At 46.4% G+C, this 17,383-nt stretch overlaps 2 protein-coding genes across 2 annotated transcripts in view; one reads left to right on the top strand and one right to left on the bottom strand.

The window, feature by feature from the left end:
- Positions 1–975: 975 nt before the first annotated feature.
- TOMM40L (translocase of outer mitochondrial membrane 40 like) lies at positions 976–8,504 on the top strand. The gene is made up of 9 exons (XM_015821511.1): positions 976–1,104; positions 1,476–1,543; positions 2,225–2,317; positions 3,321–3,422; positions 3,875–3,980; positions 4,821–4,943; positions 5,877–5,953; positions 6,768–6,870; positions 7,824–8,504. Exons 1-9 carry the CDS (start codon positions 999–1,001, stop codon positions 7,961–7,963), a joined length of 918 nt encoding a protein of 305 aa, XP_015676997.1. The 5' UTR covers positions 976–998; the 3' UTR covers positions 7,964–8,504.
- Positions 8,505–10,414: 1,910 nt separating this feature from the next.
- NR1I3 (nuclear receptor subfamily 1 group I member 3) overlaps positions 10,415–17,383 on the bottom strand; it is a 17,927-nt gene continuing 10,958 nt past the window's right edge. The window contains exons 7-9 of the mRNA XM_015821491.2: positions 16,724–16,857; positions 11,507–11,612; positions 10,415–10,553 (exon numbers count right to left, since the gene is read on the bottom strand). Of these exons, the coding sequence (XP_015676977.2) occupies positions 10,415–10,553; positions 11,507–11,612; positions 16,724–16,857 (379 nt within the window). The remainder of the gene's footprint in view (positions 10,554–11,506; positions 11,613–16,723; positions 16,858–17,383) is intronic.

The raw sequence follows: 17,383 nt of genomic DNA, 5'->3' as shown, positions 1-17,383 counted from the left end.
ATAGCTAGATGGATGACAGAGGTATTAGAAAGATAGATGGATGGATGGATGGATGGATGGATTAGACAGAGATGGATAGCTAGGTGGATGACAGACAGAGGTATTAGAGAAGATAGAAAGATGATGATATATGATACAGAGACAGGGATGGCGGCCTCGCGCTTAATCCGGATTCCCTTTCACCCGCCTGGCATCTCCATCGCCCCGCCAGCCGTCCGGACCTCGCGCGGCGCCTCGGGGAAAGCCCGCCGAGAGAGATCAAAGCGCCAGAGATCAAAGGGCCCGGCGGGAGAAAGGAAGCGGTTGGCTACATCGTTATCCAATCACAGCCCGGCTCGGCTTCCGCTCCTCCGAGGAGGGGCGGTCTTTGGAGCCTGACGGCGACCAATCGCTTCCTGAAGGAGGGCGGCGTGGGGGGGGGGGCAAGAGAGGAGAACCCGGGGCGGGGAAGATGGCCGCCCCCATCAAGATCAGGGAGGAGGAAGAGGAGGAGGAGGAAGAGCGGGGGGCTCTTGTCTGAGGTCTTTCCGACCCCCCCCATTCCCATCTCTCCCCCCCCTTTCCAGCCAATTCCCACCCTCTGGATTTCTCCTTTTGAAAAGGGGGGGGTCTGTTTTCCTACCCCGCCCCCCCCAAGCATTATTTCTTGCTGGATCCCCAGCCTGTGCCCCCCCCACCTTTCTCAAAGCAAGAGGAAGCATCACCCTTTTTTATTTGATTTGATTTGATTTGATTTGATTTGATTTGATTTGATTTGATTTGATTTGATGATTTGATTTGATTTGATTTGATTTGATTTGATTTGATTTTTCTGCAGAAGGGTTATTTTTCTTCTCCCCCCCCCCGCCCGGATTCCCTGTGAGCCACTAAGGTGGGGTTCCAGGGTGTGAAACCACGCAACCGTTTTAATTCTTTCGCTCAAGGATGCTCAAAGTGAAGGCGATGGGCCAAGCCATGGCTACGTAGCCTGGCTTAAGGAGGTGAGGGTGGGGGGGAACATGGGGAATATATTCACCCCCTTCCCTGCCCCACGGAAAGGGGCTCGCTGGGCCGAAGGACTCTCCAACCCGGGTAGCTTCGATGAACTTCACCGCAAATGCAAAGGTAAACACGCTTTTTAAAAAATATATATTTCATACGTCTTTGCGGACGTTTCGTGACCCAGCTAGCTAACATCATCGGGGATGGGAGGGAGTGGGGTTTGCAGGCAGGCAGGCAGGAGGAGGAGGACAGTGGGGTCCATGTTACTCTTGGGTGGTTGGGTGGTTTTTCTTGCAGACGTTTTGTGACCCGACTAGCTAACATCCTCAGGGCTAGAAGAGGCCTTGGCAGCAAACCCGATTTTTATATCATCCTTTTTATTCTGTTGTAAGGCGATAGCCAGACGGGGGGGGGGGGGGGCGTTTCATAAATAAATAAAAATAAACTGAACTGTGGCTTCACACTCTTCTTTTTTCTCCCTGCTTCCGTTTCAGATGTTTTTCCTCAACAAATGGAAGGCGTCAAGCTGATAATTAATAAATCTCTGAGTAGCCATTTTCAGGTGGGTGTCCTTGATTCTAGGAGTCTGTAGTTGGTGTGTGTGTGTGTGTGTGTGTGTGTGTGAGTGTGCTTGTAACATATTAGCCTACCTTGCAGGGTGATTGTTGACTTATGGAGGGAGGAAGTGCTTTCTTCCCCCCTATCCAGCCAGCAAACAAACATTAGGCTAAGTTGTCTTGGGCAGACAGTCCTCGTCTTACAGCTGTTTATTTAGTGACCATTCAAAGTTACAACGGCACCAAAAAAGGGACTTAGGACCGTTTTTCACACTTACGACCGACCGTTGCAGCATCCCCGTAGTCATGTGATCATAATTCAGACGCTCGGCAACTGACTCGTATTTACGACGGTCGCAGCGTCCTGGGATCACGTAATCAAAATTCAGGCGCTCAGCAACTGCCTCGTATTTACGACGGTCACAGCACCCCGGGGTCATGTGATCAAAATTCAGACGCTCAGCAACTGACTCGTACTTAGGACGGTCACAGTGTCCCGGGATCAAGCGATCCCTCTTTTGCGGATCACAGCCGTGTCACTAACTGAACAACTGCGGCAAACAAGGTGGTAAAATGGAGCAAAACTCACATTAACAAATGTCTCACTTAGTGACAGAAATGTTGGACAAATGTCGTAAGTTGAGGACTGTCTGGTTTTAAAGCTGCTGTGGGTGGCTTCCCCGCAGGTATCGCACACCGTTCACCTGAGCACCATCGGACACTCAGGTTACCATCTGAACACGACCTATGTGGGAGATCAGCAGCTTAGTCCCACAGAGGTGAGTAAAAGTGGATTTCCGGGCAAGATGGGATTCAAAATTGTCTTTTTGATTCTAATTTCCAGGTTACGACAAGTGGTTGGGTTGCGAGTCCCTCAAAGTATGGCTTGTGAAACCAGGTTAGTTAATTATCCTTGGGAATGGAAGGCAGCTGGGTGACCCTTTAGCCAATCACCAGGAGACGGTGAGTTCTAGTCCTGCCTTAGGCACAAAAGTAGGCTGGATAACTTTGGGCCAATCACCAGGAGACGGTGAGTTCTGCCTCAGATATGAGAGCAAGTGGGTGACTTTGGGCCAATCACCAGGAGACGGTGAGTTCTGGTCCTGCCTTAGCCATGAAAGCCCGCTGGGTGACTTTGGGCCAATCCCTCCCTCTAATCCCAACCCACCTTGCAGGGTTGTCGTTGTGTGTGGGAGTGGGAAAATAGGAAGAGGAAGGAGTATCGGTCACGTCCACCACCTTGAGTCGTTTATAAAAAAAATCCCAAAACAACTCATTTTAAAATGTAAAAGAGAACATTTAACAATTTAAAAAGAGTTAAATTCAATTAATAATAATAATGTTGGAAGGGACCTTGGAGGTCTTCTAGTCCAACCCCCTGCTCACGCAGGAAGCCCTATCCCATTTCAGACAAAACGGCTGTCCAGTCTCTTCTTAAAAATCTCCAGTGTTGGAGCATTCACCGCTTCTGGAGGCAGGTTGTTCCACTGGTTAATTGTTCTAAAATTAAATTAAAAATTCAGCCTTTTTGAAAAAGGCTTACTTTGGGCACCTTCAAAGCAGACAAACCTCAGCCCATTTTCCTGGGATGGGAAATTGTTATTTTCCTTTTAACAGAAGTCAACAAATACATTCCATGGAACAATTAATCATTGAAAAATTTTTCTTGGAACAGCCGTGAAATTTGGACCAAAACTATAAGTTTGAAAGAGAATATTTTTCCCCCCCAGGCTTTTTTTTTTTTTAATTCATCCAGTTCTTTTTTTCCTGGTTCTTTCCTAGATTTTTCCCACCCTTATTGGCGATATTAGCAACGTCGGGAGCCTCAGTGCCCAAATTCTCCATCTGATAACAGAGCGGATACGGACCAAAGCAATTTTCCAGGTACAGCCTTTCTCCCTCCGCGTCTGTCTGAATTCAAACCAGGATTTTGATTGTTCTCCAATCCGCCCTAAATAGGATGCTCTTTCTTTGCCTCCCTCTAGCCGTCTTGGCCTGCCTTGCAGGACCGTTGTAAAGATGACCAAGCGTTTTAATACCCAAAGCTGCAGTTTGCAGCCTGAAACAAATGGCAGGGGTTTTTTTTGTGTGTGTGTGGTTTTTTTTAAAAAAAAGGCTCTTTAAAGCAAATAGAGACACAGATTGGAAGTAAATATAACCCCCCCCCCGACTTTTAATTAACTTTTCCAGTTGAATTTAAACCGTCATTGCCTCCTTTTAATTTTTTTTATTATTATCATTTTATATTCAGTTTTATGATTTTTCAAGATGGCATGGGTACACCGCCCAAAATCTTTGTTAAAAAGGCAATTCCTGACTGATTCACCCTGTTCCAGACTCAACAGGCCAAATTCACAACTTGGCAATTTGATGCTGAATATCGTGGGGAGGACTACACCGCCACCTTGACTCTGGGGAACCCCGATTTGATCAGCCAATCGGGTGAGTGTGCTGTACGGATAATCCTTGGCAGGTATTCACATCCCTTCCTTTCCCTTTTTCATCCATTTTTCCTTTCCTTTCCTTCTTCTATCTTCCTTTCCTTTCCTTTTATCTTCCTTTCCTTTCCTTCTATCTTCCTTTCCTTTCCTTTCCTTCTTTTATCTTCCTTTCCTTCTATGTTCCTTTCCTTTCCTTCTATGTTCCTTTCCTTTCCTTCTTCTATCTTCCTTTCCTTCTTCTATCTTCCTTTCCTTTCCTTCTTTTATCTTCCTTTCCTTTCCTTCTATCTTCCTTTCCTTTCCTTCTTCTATCTTCCTTTCCTTCTCGTCTTTTATTTTCCTTTTCCCCTTTATTTTCCTTTCCTTTGTTCCTTCCCTTCCCTTCTTTTATCTTTCCTTCTTCTTTCCTTCTTTCCTTCCTCCCTCCCTCCTCCCTTCCTCCCTCTTTCTTTCCCTCCCTCTCTTTCTTTGTCTTTCTCTCTCCCTTTTTCAATATTTCTTCCTTTCTCTTTCTCTCCCTCTTTCCCTCTCTTTTTTGTCTCTCTTTCTCAATCTTCCTTCCTTTCTTTGTCTCCCTCCCTCCTTCCCTCTCTTTCTCTTTGTGTCTTTCTTTCTCAGTCTTCCTTCCTTCCTTCCTTCCTTCCTTCCTTCCTTCCTTCCTTCCTTCCTTACTTACTTACTTACTTACTTACTTACTTACTTACTTACATTGTGGTAAACTATACAACTGAATGGCTGCTTGTGCATTTGCAACCTGGGAATGGCTAATGCAGGGGTCACTTTTTAAGTGGTGGGCCCTGCCACTGCTAACCGATCCTTGGCCATGTTTTATTCCACACAGTTATTGTTGTTGCGCACTTCCTCCAGAGCATGACATCACGGTTGGTCCTAGGGGGTGAATTAGTGTATCACCGACGTGCCGGAGAAGAAGGAACCATCGTCACTCTGGCTGGCAAGTACACCGGTAAGTTCCTTGGAGGGAGAATCAGATTAATGCCCCACCACTATCAGAAACAGAGGTAACAAGAACAGCAAGAAACACCAACAAGCCTAAACTGCAGTGTAAATGTCAGGCCTTGTTTTCTTCTACCTTTGTCCAAAGACAGTTCTAGAAAGAAGAATACATAATTTTTCAGGGGAAGGATGAGCGGATGAAGCCAGGAAAAAACAGGAAAAAAAAATAGTGGAAGGAAGGGAAGAGAAGGGAAGGGAAAAGAGAGAGAGAAAGGAAGGGAAAAAAGAGAGACAGAGGAAGGAGGGAGGGAGGGAAGAAGGAAGGAAGGAAAGGAAAGGAAGGGAGGGAGGGAAATGAAAGGAAGTTAAAAGAGGGGAAGGAAAAGTAAAAGGAGGGGAGGAAGGAAGGAAGGGAAATGAAAGGAAGTTAAAAGGGAGGGGAAGGGAAAGTAAAAGAGAAAAGATGAGGGAGGAAGGAGGGAGGGAGGAAGGAAGAAGGAGGGAAGGAAGAAAAAAAGGAAAGAAACAAAGGAAGAAAAGAGGAAAAGAAAAGACGGAACTTGTGACTCTCTCACACTGAAACAGCAGCATCCTCCAAAATCAAATACTGAAGTTCAGCTGAGTTGGACTTTGGATGGATCAACAGAAGCTCCGTTCTTGCTCCATCAATAATCAGCCACCTTGGGAATGGCTGGCGGAGATATCGGAATTAGCAGAGAGGGCCAAATTGTCTGGTTTGGTTAGAGAAAATACATCTCTGGGTGGCTGGGAATCCCGTCTGGAATCCGGGATCTGCTCAAGTCAGGACGGAGTCAGGGAAAAATAATTTACCAAGCAGAGGAGTCCTGGCTTTCTACCGTGGCTTCGTGTGCCTAATATTTCATTTATTTGCCAACCGTTAGAAATGCAGTACGTTTAATCCTGTTTTTTTGCCTTGTTTTAGCTCTGAAATGGATAGCCACCCTAAATTTAGGATTCGGAGGAGCCCATGCTAGTTACTACCACCGGGCTAATGACCAGGTGAGTTTAATCTTCTTCCTTCTCCTCCATCTTCTCGTTCTTCATTTTCTGCTTGTTTTCTTTGTTCCCTCCTCCGTCTCCTCTTCCTTCCTCTTTTCATCCATCTCTTTCTCCTCCTGATCGTCACGTTCTCTTCTTGTCTTCTCCTCGTTCTCCTTCTAGTCTTCGTCTCTTTCTCCTCCTCGTCTTTCTCCTTCTCATTTTCCTCTTTCTTTTCTTCACTTCTCTTTCTCCTTCTAGTCTTCTTCTCTCTTTCTCGTCTTTCTCCTTCTCATTTTCCTCTTTCTTTTCTTCTTCTTCACTTCTCCTCTTTCTCCTTCTAGTCTTCTTCTCTCTTTCTCGTCTTTCTCCTTCTCATTTTCATCTTTCTTTTCTTCTTCACTTCTCCTCTTTCTCCTTCTAGTCTTCCTCTTTCTCCTTCTAGTCATCCTCCTTCGAATCTTGGTTTTTCTTTTCTTCTCCTCCTCTCCTCTTTCTCCTGCTAGTTTCCACCTCTTTCTTTGTTTCTTCTCTTCTTCCTCCTCCTCCTCCTCCCAATCCTCATCTTTCCTTCTCTTTCTCCTTCTAATATTCCTCGCGTTCTTCCTTTCTTTGTTTTTTCTTTTCCTTCTCCTCTTCCTCTATCTTTCTTCTCTTATTCTTCCCCCTTTCTGTCTTTCTTCTCCGCCTTCTCTTTCTCCCTCACCACCTTCTCTCCCTTCATCTCTCCTTCACTTCTTCCTTCCTCGTCTCTTCCTTCTCCTTCTCCTTTTCCTTCTCCTGGGTCGCAATAGCCCTTCAGTTTGACTTCGGTTTTGTTTTCTTGCCTTGGCAGATTCAGCTGGGGGTGGAATTTGAGGCTAACACTCGGCTTCAGGACACAAGTTTTGCCTTTGGCTATCAGCTCACGCTGCCCGAAGCCAACATGACCTTCAAGGGTGAGCGACATTAAACCACCAACAGATCCAGCTCTCCAACTGTCCTTCGCCGTTTACGGGACAGGAGTTCTTTCTCATTTTGCTTGCCAAAAGTTTTCTTGTCTAAGGCAGGACTAGAACTCCCAATTTACTCACGATGGGCCCAAAGTCAATCAGTCGGCTTTCATTTTAAGGTGGGACTAGAACTCCCCATCTCCTGGCGATTGGCCCTAAGTCACGCAGCCATCTTTCATGTCTGAGGTGGGACTAGAACTCACCGTCTCCTGGTGATTGGCCCAAAGTCACCCAATCAGCTTTCCTGTCTGAGGTGGGACTAGAACTCACCGTCTCCTGGTGACTGGCCCAAAGTCAACCATTTGGCTTTCATGCCTAAGGCAGGATTAGAAGTCCCAGTCTCCTGGCGATTGGCCCAAAGTCACCCAGTCAGCTTTCCTGCCTAAGGCAAGACTAGAACTCATCATCTCCTGTTTTCTAACCTGGAGCCTTAACCATTAGACCAAACTCCTACAAATGGCTTCCATGCCTCTGGTGGGACTAGAACTCCCAGTCTACTAGTGATTGACCCAAAGTCACCCATCTGCTTCTTGTCTAAGATGTGACTAGAACTCAGTCTCCTGGTGATTGGCCCAAAGTCAACCATTTGGCTTTCATGCCTAAGGCAGGACTAGAACTCACCATCTCCTGGTTATTGGCCCTAAGTCACCAGTCAGCTTTCATGCCTAAGGCGGAACTAGAACTCCCAGTCTCCTGATGATTGGCCCAAAATCACCCAGTCAGCTTTCCCGCCTAAGGCGGGACTAGAAGTCCCAGTCTCTTGGCGATTGGCCCAAAGTCACCCAGTCAACTTTCCCACCTAAGGCAAGACTAGAACTCGCCATCTCCTGGTTCCTAACCCGGGGCCTTAACCACTAGACCAAGCTGCTCCTAATGGCTCTCTACTCTTCTTCCTTCAGGCCTTCTGGACAGTAACTGGCGCGTGGGGGCAGTTCTGGAGAAGAAAATCCCCCCCTTGCCCGTGACCTTAGCGCTGGGCGCCTTCCTCAACCATTGGAAACACCGGTTCCATTGTGGGTTCAGCATCATTGTGGGTTGAGTGCCTGCACACCGGCCTGGCTCTGTTACAAAGGCGGGGCGGTTGGGCTTGAAAAGTGGGGGGGGATCGCTCGGTTTGAGCGTTGCACCCCTGGATGATGGGCGCGAGGGCATGGGTGCCCGTGCAGGGCAGATGCGTGGCGATGCCACGACCGCCTCCGTGGGCCTGTGCACAATTCCTGCCCGGAAGGAAACCACACCCCTGGTGCCAGGGTGCCCGTTTCTTCCCCGGAACTCCGATTTCGGTTGGCTTAGGGCAAAGTTCAAGCCGGGCACAGGATTTTGGGTTGGGTGGTCGCAAAGCTTCCTTCGTTCGGTGGCCTTTCGACCGTTCTGATCACCGGATTCCCCGGCGAGGAATCGGCGTCATTTTGTGTGGGTGACATGGGGGGGTCCTGAAATTCGGAAGACCCCTCCCAACTCAGCGGCTGTGTCTCGGGAGCATTTGTGCTATCCGGCTTCTTCAGGGCAGGGACCAAAAAGCCGAATTACGACTTCTGTGCAATGGTGAGTCTTAATACGATTAAAATCATGCGACTGGGCTTATCTAGGTCTGGTTCTTTAGCTCCTTTGTTTGATAGTTCATAGAGAGGAAACGGCTCTCCTTTTCTCAAACTTTACGGATAGACCATCCCTTTATAATAATAATAATAATAATAAAATTGGAAGGGACCTGGGAGGTTATCTAGTCCAACCCCCTGCTCAGGCAGGAAACCCTATACCATTTCTGTCCTTTAGTGATGCCTTTCCTGCCCTTTTTGAGCGTGGAGAAGAAAACCGACAGATGCTAAGAACGGACAACAGGTTAAAAAAAAGTAAAAGAGAGAAATAGATAACAGTAGATTAAAAAGAAAATAGATAAACCTGGGAAAGATGGCGGATCAAAATGAAAAGAGATAAAAAGCGACGTAAAGAAAAATCAGGGGTAAAAAAAAAAGACAAGGCGATAAATAAAAATCAAATCGATAAAATGAGGTGAAAATGTATGAAAAGAAAGATGACAGAGGAAAAAAGACAGAGGAAAATAAAACATAGGATCAGTGAAGATGCTAGAAAAGGAATCTAAAACTGAAATAAAACAGCTAAATAGATAAAATTGACGGAAGGAAAGAAAGGAAAAAAATGATAAAAATAAAACGGATAAACTCGAAAAGAAAGATGGCGAAGAAAAGATGAAAGATAAAAATGAAAGGATAGATGAAAAGGAAAATGGTAGAAAAGAGGTTAGCTAAAAATAGATAAATAGATACAAAATAAGAAAGAAAGACATAAAAATAAAATGGATCAAATAGATGAAAGATAAGATAAAAATAAAATAGTTAAATAAATAGAACAGATGAACAGAAAGATGATGGATAAAAAGAAAAAATATTGATTGATAAAGCTGCAGCGAAACCCACAAAAGGGGGAAAAACCAATGTGGAAAAATAAAACCATGTTTTTATTTAATTAATGCTATCATTAAAGTGCTACTGAAAGAGCAGGGGGAAAAAAGTCTGTTTCCTGGTAGTGCTAGCTATAAACTAGCGAAATAGCATTTCGAAAAGCCCAGATGTGGTACAGAGAAACATCTGCCAGCTGGAATTCAGTCCGAGATGCCCTGAAAGTCCTTGACTTACGTCCACAATGGAGCCCAAACTACGTTGTTAAGTGAGACATTTCTTAAGGGAGCTATGTCCCATTTTACGACAGTCTCTTGCCACAGTTGTTAAATGAATCACAAATATATATATTTGCAAGGGGGGGGGGAAGCTTTAGGAAGCTGCTGGCTAGAATTGAGCACAGATTTTGGGGTGGTTTTTTTTTTTTCCCTGGCTGTACAGGTAGTCCTCTACTTACGACCACAATTGAGTCCATCATTTCTGTGGCTAGTCCTTAAAGTGAAACTTGCCCCTTTTTACGACCTTTCTCACCACGGTCGTTAAACGAATCTGCCTTCCCTTCTTTTGCTAAGCGAATCACAAGGTCGTTAAACGAATCCGACTTCCTCCCATCGACTTTTCTTTGTCAGCCGGTTTCAGTAATAATAAAGTTGGAAGGGGCCTTGGAGGTCATTTAGTCCAACCCCCTGCTCAGGCAGGAAACCTTATACCATTTCAGACAGGTGGCTGGCCAGTCAATGGGAAAAGGCAGATTCCCTTAACGACCGTGTCAAAAACGGGGCAAAATTCATCTGGCTGGCCGGCGGGTTGCAAAAGGGGGTCCTGTGATACGGCAACCGTCATAAATGCGAGTCGGTTGTGCCAAGTGTCTGAATTTTGATTGCTTGTCCCTGGGGCTGCCGCGACGGTGATGAGGCTGAGAAACGGGCCCGAGCCCCTTTTTTTCCGCCGCCGGCGTCACTTTGAAGCGGTCGCTAAATGAACGGTCCGTAATTCGAGGATCACCCGACTCGGCCTTCTAGGATTTTTGCCAAGCAGAGATTCTCCCAATCCGGATGTTTGTTTGTTTTTTAGCTGATAATTTCAGAGAGCAGAGGCGTCATGGAGGAGAGATTCTGTCTGTCATCGATATGATGGATTTGACGGGTGTTTTCCACTTTCAGCGACCGGAGTTCGGTCAGCAGGAGCAGGAGTTTCGCGTAGAGAAACCTGAAGAAGAAAAAGATTGTTAAAAAGACCATCAGCTCCATTTGTTCCGTCTGTTTTCCTCCTTCCTCCTCCTTCCTTCCTACTTCCAGGAAGTAGGCCAGGGGTAGGCAACCTTGGCTCTTTTATGACTCATGGACTTCAACTCCCAGAATTCCTGAGCCAGCCATGCTGGCTCAGGAATTCTGGGAGTTGAAGTCCACAAGTCATGAAGGGGCTAAAGTTTCCTTCATGCTGGCTCAGGAATTCTGGGAGTTGAAGTCCACGAGTCATGAAGGGGCCAAAGTTTCCCCCACGCTGGCTCAGGAATTCTGGGAGTTGAAGTCCACGAGTCATAAAAGAGCCAAGGTTGCCTACCCCTGGCCTAGGCCAATATTTTCCAAGCCCGGATGGTCGTTAAATGAATTTTGCCCCATTTTGGCCGCCTTTTCCACCACGGTTGTTAAGGGAATCGCTGCCACGGTCGTTAAGCGAATCTGCCTTTGCCCATGGACTGGAACCGGTTGACAAAGCAAAGTCGATTGGGGGGGGGGGAATCTGGATTCGTTTAATGACCTCGTGATTCACTCCAGAACGGTGATTCGTTTAACATCCGTAGCAGAAGGCCAAAAAGCAAAATCCGGCGTGACTCGCTTATCAACTGCCAGAAATTCCACTCTCCGCCGTGGTCGTAAATCGAGGACTCCCTATAATTCAGGCATCCCTTTTGAAATAATTTCTAGGCCGTTCAGCCAAAGCCGTTTTCCTTTGGAGGCTGCAGAAAGCTAATTCTTTAAAAAAAAAAAGAAGAAGAAAGGAAACTAAAAAGCCGTTTGAGCTGGCTTTAAATATTTGCAGAGAAGAGCAAAGAAAATGGGAAAAGCTCCATTTTCAGCAGTTTTGAAGCAGGCTGGGAGATCAAAGCCAGATTTACTTAACAACCGTGTGTCTAATTTAACAACGCTCTTCCGTCTCACCTGCCTTCGGGCCAGGGGTGCCAGCGGTCGATGTATTTCTTTAAGGTCAGGGCGATCTTCTCCTGGGTCCGGTCGATCTCCTCCCGTTGGGTCACCTCTATGTGATCTACGAAGAGAAAGGTTTATGGGTGAGGAAGAGGAGGAGGAGGAGGAGGAAGAAGGCTGGGGTGGTCCCCGATGAAGCGAAACGGGACAAAGGAAAAAGAAAGGGGGAGCTGAAGCCATCCTAGGCTTGTTGGGGATTCAGCTTCAGAACGCGAAGCTTTGGAAGGGGGCCTGAAGAGGTCACCTAGTCCAACCCCTTGGCTCGGGCAGGATTCAATGTATTGGAAACCAAAAAGGCAGGATATGACCTTAGAGGTCATTTAGTCCAACAACACACACACACACACACACACACGGACCAGGGCCAGAATTCAGCGTATAGGATCCTAGAACGAATAGGCCGGAAGGGACCCCAGAGGTCATCTAATCCAACCACCTTCGCCAGGGCAAGAAACCATTGTATAGAATTCTAGAACGGAAAAGCTGGAAGTGACCTTAGAGGTCATCTAGTCCAACCCTGTGACCAGGGCAGGAAGTCATTGTGTATAGTCCTAGAACAGAAAAGGACCTCTTGAGNAATTTACCAAGCAGAGGAGTCCTGGCTTTCTACCGTGGCTTCGTGTGCCTAATATTTCATTTATTTGCCAACCGTTAGAAATGCAGTACGTTTAATCCTGTTTTTTTGCCTTGTTTTAGCTCTGAAATGGATAGCCACCCTAAATTTAGGATTCGGAGGAGCCCATGCTAGTTACTACCACCGGGCTAATGACCAGGTGTGTGTAATCTTCTTCCTTCTCCTCCATCTTCTCGTTCTTCATTTTCTGCTTATTTTCTTTGTTCCCTCCTCCGTCTCCTTTCTTCCTCTTTTCATCCATCTCTTTCTCCTCCTGATCGTCACGTTCTCTTCTTGTCTTCTCCTCGTTCTCCTTCTAGTCTTCGTCTCTTTCTCCTCCTCGTCTTTCTCCTTCTCATTTTCCTCTTTCTTTTCTTCTTCACTTCTCTTTCTCCTTCTAGTCTTCTTCTCTCTTTCTCGTCTTTCTCCTTCTCATTTTCCTCTTTCTTTTCTTCTTCTTCACTTCTCCTCTTTCTCCTTCTAGTCTTCTTCTCTCTTTCTCGTCTTTCTCCTTTTCATTTTCATCTTTCTTTTCTTCTTCACTTCTCCTCTTTCTCCTTCTAGTCTTCCTCTTTCTCCTTCTAGTCATCCTCCTTCGAATCTTGGTTTTTCTTTTCTTCTCCTCCTCTCCTCTTTCTCCTGCTAGTTTCCACCTCTTTCTTTGTTTCTTCTCTTCTTCCTCCTCCTCCTCCTCCCAATCCTCATCTTTCCTTCTCTTTCTCCTTCTAATATTCCTCGCGTTCTTCCTTTCTTTGTTTTTTCTTTTCCTTCTCCTCTTCCTCTATCTTTCTTCTCTTATTCTTCCCCCTTTCTGTCTTTCTTCTCCGCCTTCTCTTTCTCCCTCACCACCTTCTCTCCCTTCATCTCTCCTTCACTTCTTCCTTCCTCGTCTCTTCCTTCTCCTTTTCCTGGGTCGCAATAGCCTTTCAGTTTGACTTCGATTTTTGTTTTCTTGCTTTGGCAGATTCAGCTGGGAGTGGAATTTGAGGCTAACACCCGGCTTCAGGACACAAGCTTTGCCTTTGGCTATCAGCTCACCCTGCCCGAAGCCAACATGACCTTCAAGGGTGAGCGACATTAAACCACCAACAGATCCAGCTCTCCAACTGTCCTTCGCCGTTTAAGGGACAGGAGTTCTTTCTCATTTTGCGTGCCAAACGTTTTCTTGTCTAAGGCAGGACTAGAACTCCCAATTTACTCACGATGGGCCCAAAGTCAATCAGTCGGCTTTCGTTTTAAGGTGGACTAGAACTCCCCGTCTCCTGGTGATTGGCCCAAAGTCACCCAATCAGCTTTCCTGTCTAAGGTGGGACTAGAACTCACCGTCTCCTGGTGATTGGCCCAAAGTCACCCAATCAGCTTTCCTGTCTAAGGTGGGACTAGAACTCACCGTCTCCTAGTGACTGGCCCAAAGTCAACCATTTGGCTTTCATGCCTAAGGCAGGATTAGAAGTCCCAGTCTCCTGGCGATTGGCCCAAAGTCACCCAGTCAGCTTTTATGTCTAAGGTGGGACTAGAACTCCCAGTCTCCTGATGATTGGACCAAAGTCACCCAATCAGCTTTCCTGCCTAAGACTAGAACTCATCACCTCCTGTTTTCTAACCCGGAGCCTTAACCACTAGACCAAACTGCTACGAATGGCTTCCATGCCTCTGGTGGGACTAGAACTCCCAGTCTACTAGTGATTGACCCAAAGTCACCCAGCTGGTTTTCTTGTCTTAAGATGTGACTAGAACTCTGTCTCCTGGTGATTGGCCCAAAGTCAACCATTTGGCTTTCATACCTAAGGTGGGACTAGAAGTCCCAGTCTCCTGGTGATTGGCCCTAAGTCACCAGCCAGCTTTCATGCCTAAGGCGGGACTAGAAGTCCCAGTCTCCTGGCGATTGGCCCAAAGTCCCCCAGTCAACTTTCCCACCTAAGGCAAGACTAGAATTCGCCATCTCCTGGTTCCTAACCCGGGGCCTTAACCACTAGACCAAGCTGCTCCTAATGGCTCTCTACTCTTCTTCCTTCAGGCCTTCTGGACAGTAACTGGCGCGTGGGAGCAGTTCTGGAGAAGAAAATCCCCCCCTTGCCCGTGACCTTAGCGCTGGGCGCCTTCCTCAACCATTGGAAACACCGGTTCCATTGTGGGTTCAGCATCATTGTGGGTTGAGTGCCTGCACACCGGCCTGGCTCTGTTACAAAGGCGGGGCGGTTGGGCTTGAAAAGTGGGGGGGGATCGCTCGGTTTGAGCGTTGCACCCCTGGATGATGGGCGCGAGGGCATGGGTGCCCGTGCAGGGCAGATGCGTGGCGATGCCACGACCGCCTCCGTGGGCCTGTGCACAATTCCTGCCCGGAAGGAAACCACACCCCTGGTGCCAGGGTGCCCGTTTCTTCCCCGGAACTCCGATTTCGGTCGGCTTAGGGCAAAGTTCAAGCCGGGCACAGGATTTTGGGTTGGGTGGTCGCAAAGCTTCCTTCGTTCGGTGGCCTTTCGACAGTTCTGATCACCGGATTCCCCAGCGAGGAATCGGCGCCATTTTGTGTGGGTGACATGGGGGGTCCTGAAATTCGGAAGACCCCCTCCAACTCAGCTGCTGTGTCTCGGGAGCATTTGTGCTATCCGGCTTCTTCAGGGCAGGGACCAAAAAGCCGAATTACGACTTCTGTGCAATGGTGAGTCTAAATACGATTAAAATCATGAGACTGGGCTTATCTAGGTCTGGTTCTTTAGCTCCTTTGTTTGATAGTTCATAGAGGGGAAACGGCTCTCCTTTTCTCAAACTTTATGGATAGGGACCTGGGAGGTCATCTAGTCCAACCCCCTGCTCAGGCAGGAAACCCTATACCATTTCTGTCCTTTAGTGATGCCTTTCCTGCCCTTTGTGAGCGTGGAGAAGAAAACCGACAGATGCTAAGAACGGACAATAGGTTAAAAAAAAGTAAAAGAGAGAAATAGATAACAATAGATTAAAAAGAAAATAGATAAACCTGGGAAAGATGGCGGATCAAAATGAAAAGAGATAAAAAGCGACGTAAAGAAAAATCGGGTAAAAAAAGACAAGGCGATAAATAAAAATCAAATCGATAAAATGAGGTGAAAATGTATGAAAAGAAAGATGACAGAGGAAAAAAGACAGATGAAAATAAAACATAGGATCAGTGAAGATGGTAGAAAAGGAATCTAAAACTGAAATAAAACAGCTAAATAGATAAAATTGACGGAAGGAAAGAAAGAAAAAAAATGATAAAAATAAAACGGATAAACTCGAAAAGAAAGATGGCGAAGAAAAGATGAAAGATAAAAATGAAAGGATAGATGAAAATAGATGAAAAGGAAAATGGTAGAAAAGAGATTAGCTAAAAATAGATAAATAGATACAAAATAAGAAAGAAAGACATAAAAATAAAATGGATCAAATAGATGAAAGAAGATAAAAATAAAAGTTAAATAAATAGAATAGATGAACAGAAAGATGATGGATAAAAAGAAAAAATATTGATTGATAAAGCTGCAGCGAAAGCTTTTGAGCAAACCCACAAAAGAGGGAAAAACCAATGTGGAAAAATAAAACCATGTTTTTATTTAATTAATGCTATCATTAAAGTGCTACTGAAAGAGCAGGGGGAAAAAAGTCTGTTTCCTGGTAGTGCTAGCTATAAACTAGCGAAATAGCATTTCAAAAAGCCCAGATGTGGTGCAGAGAAACATCTGCCAGCTGGAATTCAGTCCGAGATGCCCTGAAAGTCCTTGACTTACGTCCACAACGGAGCCCAAACTACGTTGTTAAGTGAGACATTTCTTAAGGGAGCTATGTCCCATTTTACGACAGTCTCTTGCCACAGTTGTTAAATGAATCACAAATATATATATTTGCAAGGGGGGGGAAGCTTTAGGAAGCTGCTGGCTAGAACTGGGGTGGGTTTTTTTTTCCTGGCTATACAGGTAGTCCTCTCGACCACAATTGAGTCCATCATTTCTGTGGCTAGTCCTTAAGTGAAACTTGCCCCTTTTTACGACCTTTCTCGCCACGATTGTTAAGCGAATCTGCCTTCCCTTCTTTTGCTAAGCGAATCACAAGGTCGTTAAACGAATCCAACTTCCTCCCATCGACTTTTCTTTGTCAGCCGGTTTCAGTAATAATAAAGTTGGAAGGGGCCTTGGAGGTCATTTAGTCCAACCCCCTGCTCAGGCAGGAAACCTTATACCATTTCAGACAGGTGGCTGGCCAGTCAATGGGAAAAGGCAGATTCCCTTAACGACCGTGGCAAAAACGGGGCAAAATTCACTTGGCTGGCCGGCGGGTTGCAAAAGGGGGTCCTGTGATACGGCAACCGTCATAAATGCGAGTCGGTTGTGCCAAGTGTCTGAATTTTGATTGCTTGTCCCTGGGGCTGCCGCGACGGTGATGAGGCTGAGAAACGGCCCCGAGCCCCTTTTTTCCCGCCGTCGGCGTCACTTTGAAGCGGTCGCTAAATGAACGGTCTGTAATTCGAGGACCACCCGGCTCGGCCTTCAAGGATTGTTGCCAAGCAGAGATTCTCCCAATCCAGGGTTTGTTTGTTTTTTAGCTGATAATTTCGGAGAGCAGAGGCGTCATGGAGGAGAGATTCTGTCTGTCATCGATATGATGGATTTGACGGGTGTTTTCCACTTTCAGCGACCGGAGTTCGGTCAGCAGCAGCAGGAGTTTCGCGTAGAGAAACCTGAAGAAGAAAAAAAAGATTTTTAAAAAGACCATCAGCTCCATTTGTTCCGTCTGTTTTCCTCCTTCCTCATCCTTCCTTCCTACTTCCAGGAAGAAACTACAACCACGGCCTAGGCCGGGGTAGGCAACCTTGGCTCTTTTATGACTCATGGACTTCAACTCCCAGAATTCCTGAGCCAGCCATGCTGGCTCAGGAATTCTGGGAGTTGAAGTCCACAAGTCATAAAGGGGCTAAAGTTTCCCTCATGCTGGCTCAGGAATTCTGGGAGTTGAAGTCCACCAGTCATGAAGGGGCCAAAGTTTCCCCCATGCTGGCTCAGGAATTCTGGGAGTTGAAGTCCACCAGTCATGAAGGGGCCAAAGTTTCCCCCATGCTGGCTCAGGAATTCTGGGAGTTGAAGTCCACAAGTCATGAAGGGGCTAAAGTTTCCCTCATGCTGGCTCAGGAATTCTGGGAGTTGAAGTCCACAAGTCATGAAGGGGCCAAAGTTTCCCCCATGCTGGCTCAGGAATTCTGGGAGTTG

The sequence above is a fragment of the Protobothrops mucrosquamatus genome, unplaced genomic scaffold (genome assembly GCF_001527695.2).
Source record: "Protobothrops mucrosquamatus isolate PMUCROS unplaced genomic scaffold, P.Mucros_1.0 scaffold1339, whole genome shotgun sequence".
Taxonomy (NCBI): Eukaryota; Metazoa; Chordata; class Lepidosauria; order Squamata; family Viperidae; genus Protobothrops; species Protobothrops mucrosquamatus.
This window is presented reverse-complemented; position numbering and strand designations above follow the sequence as displayed.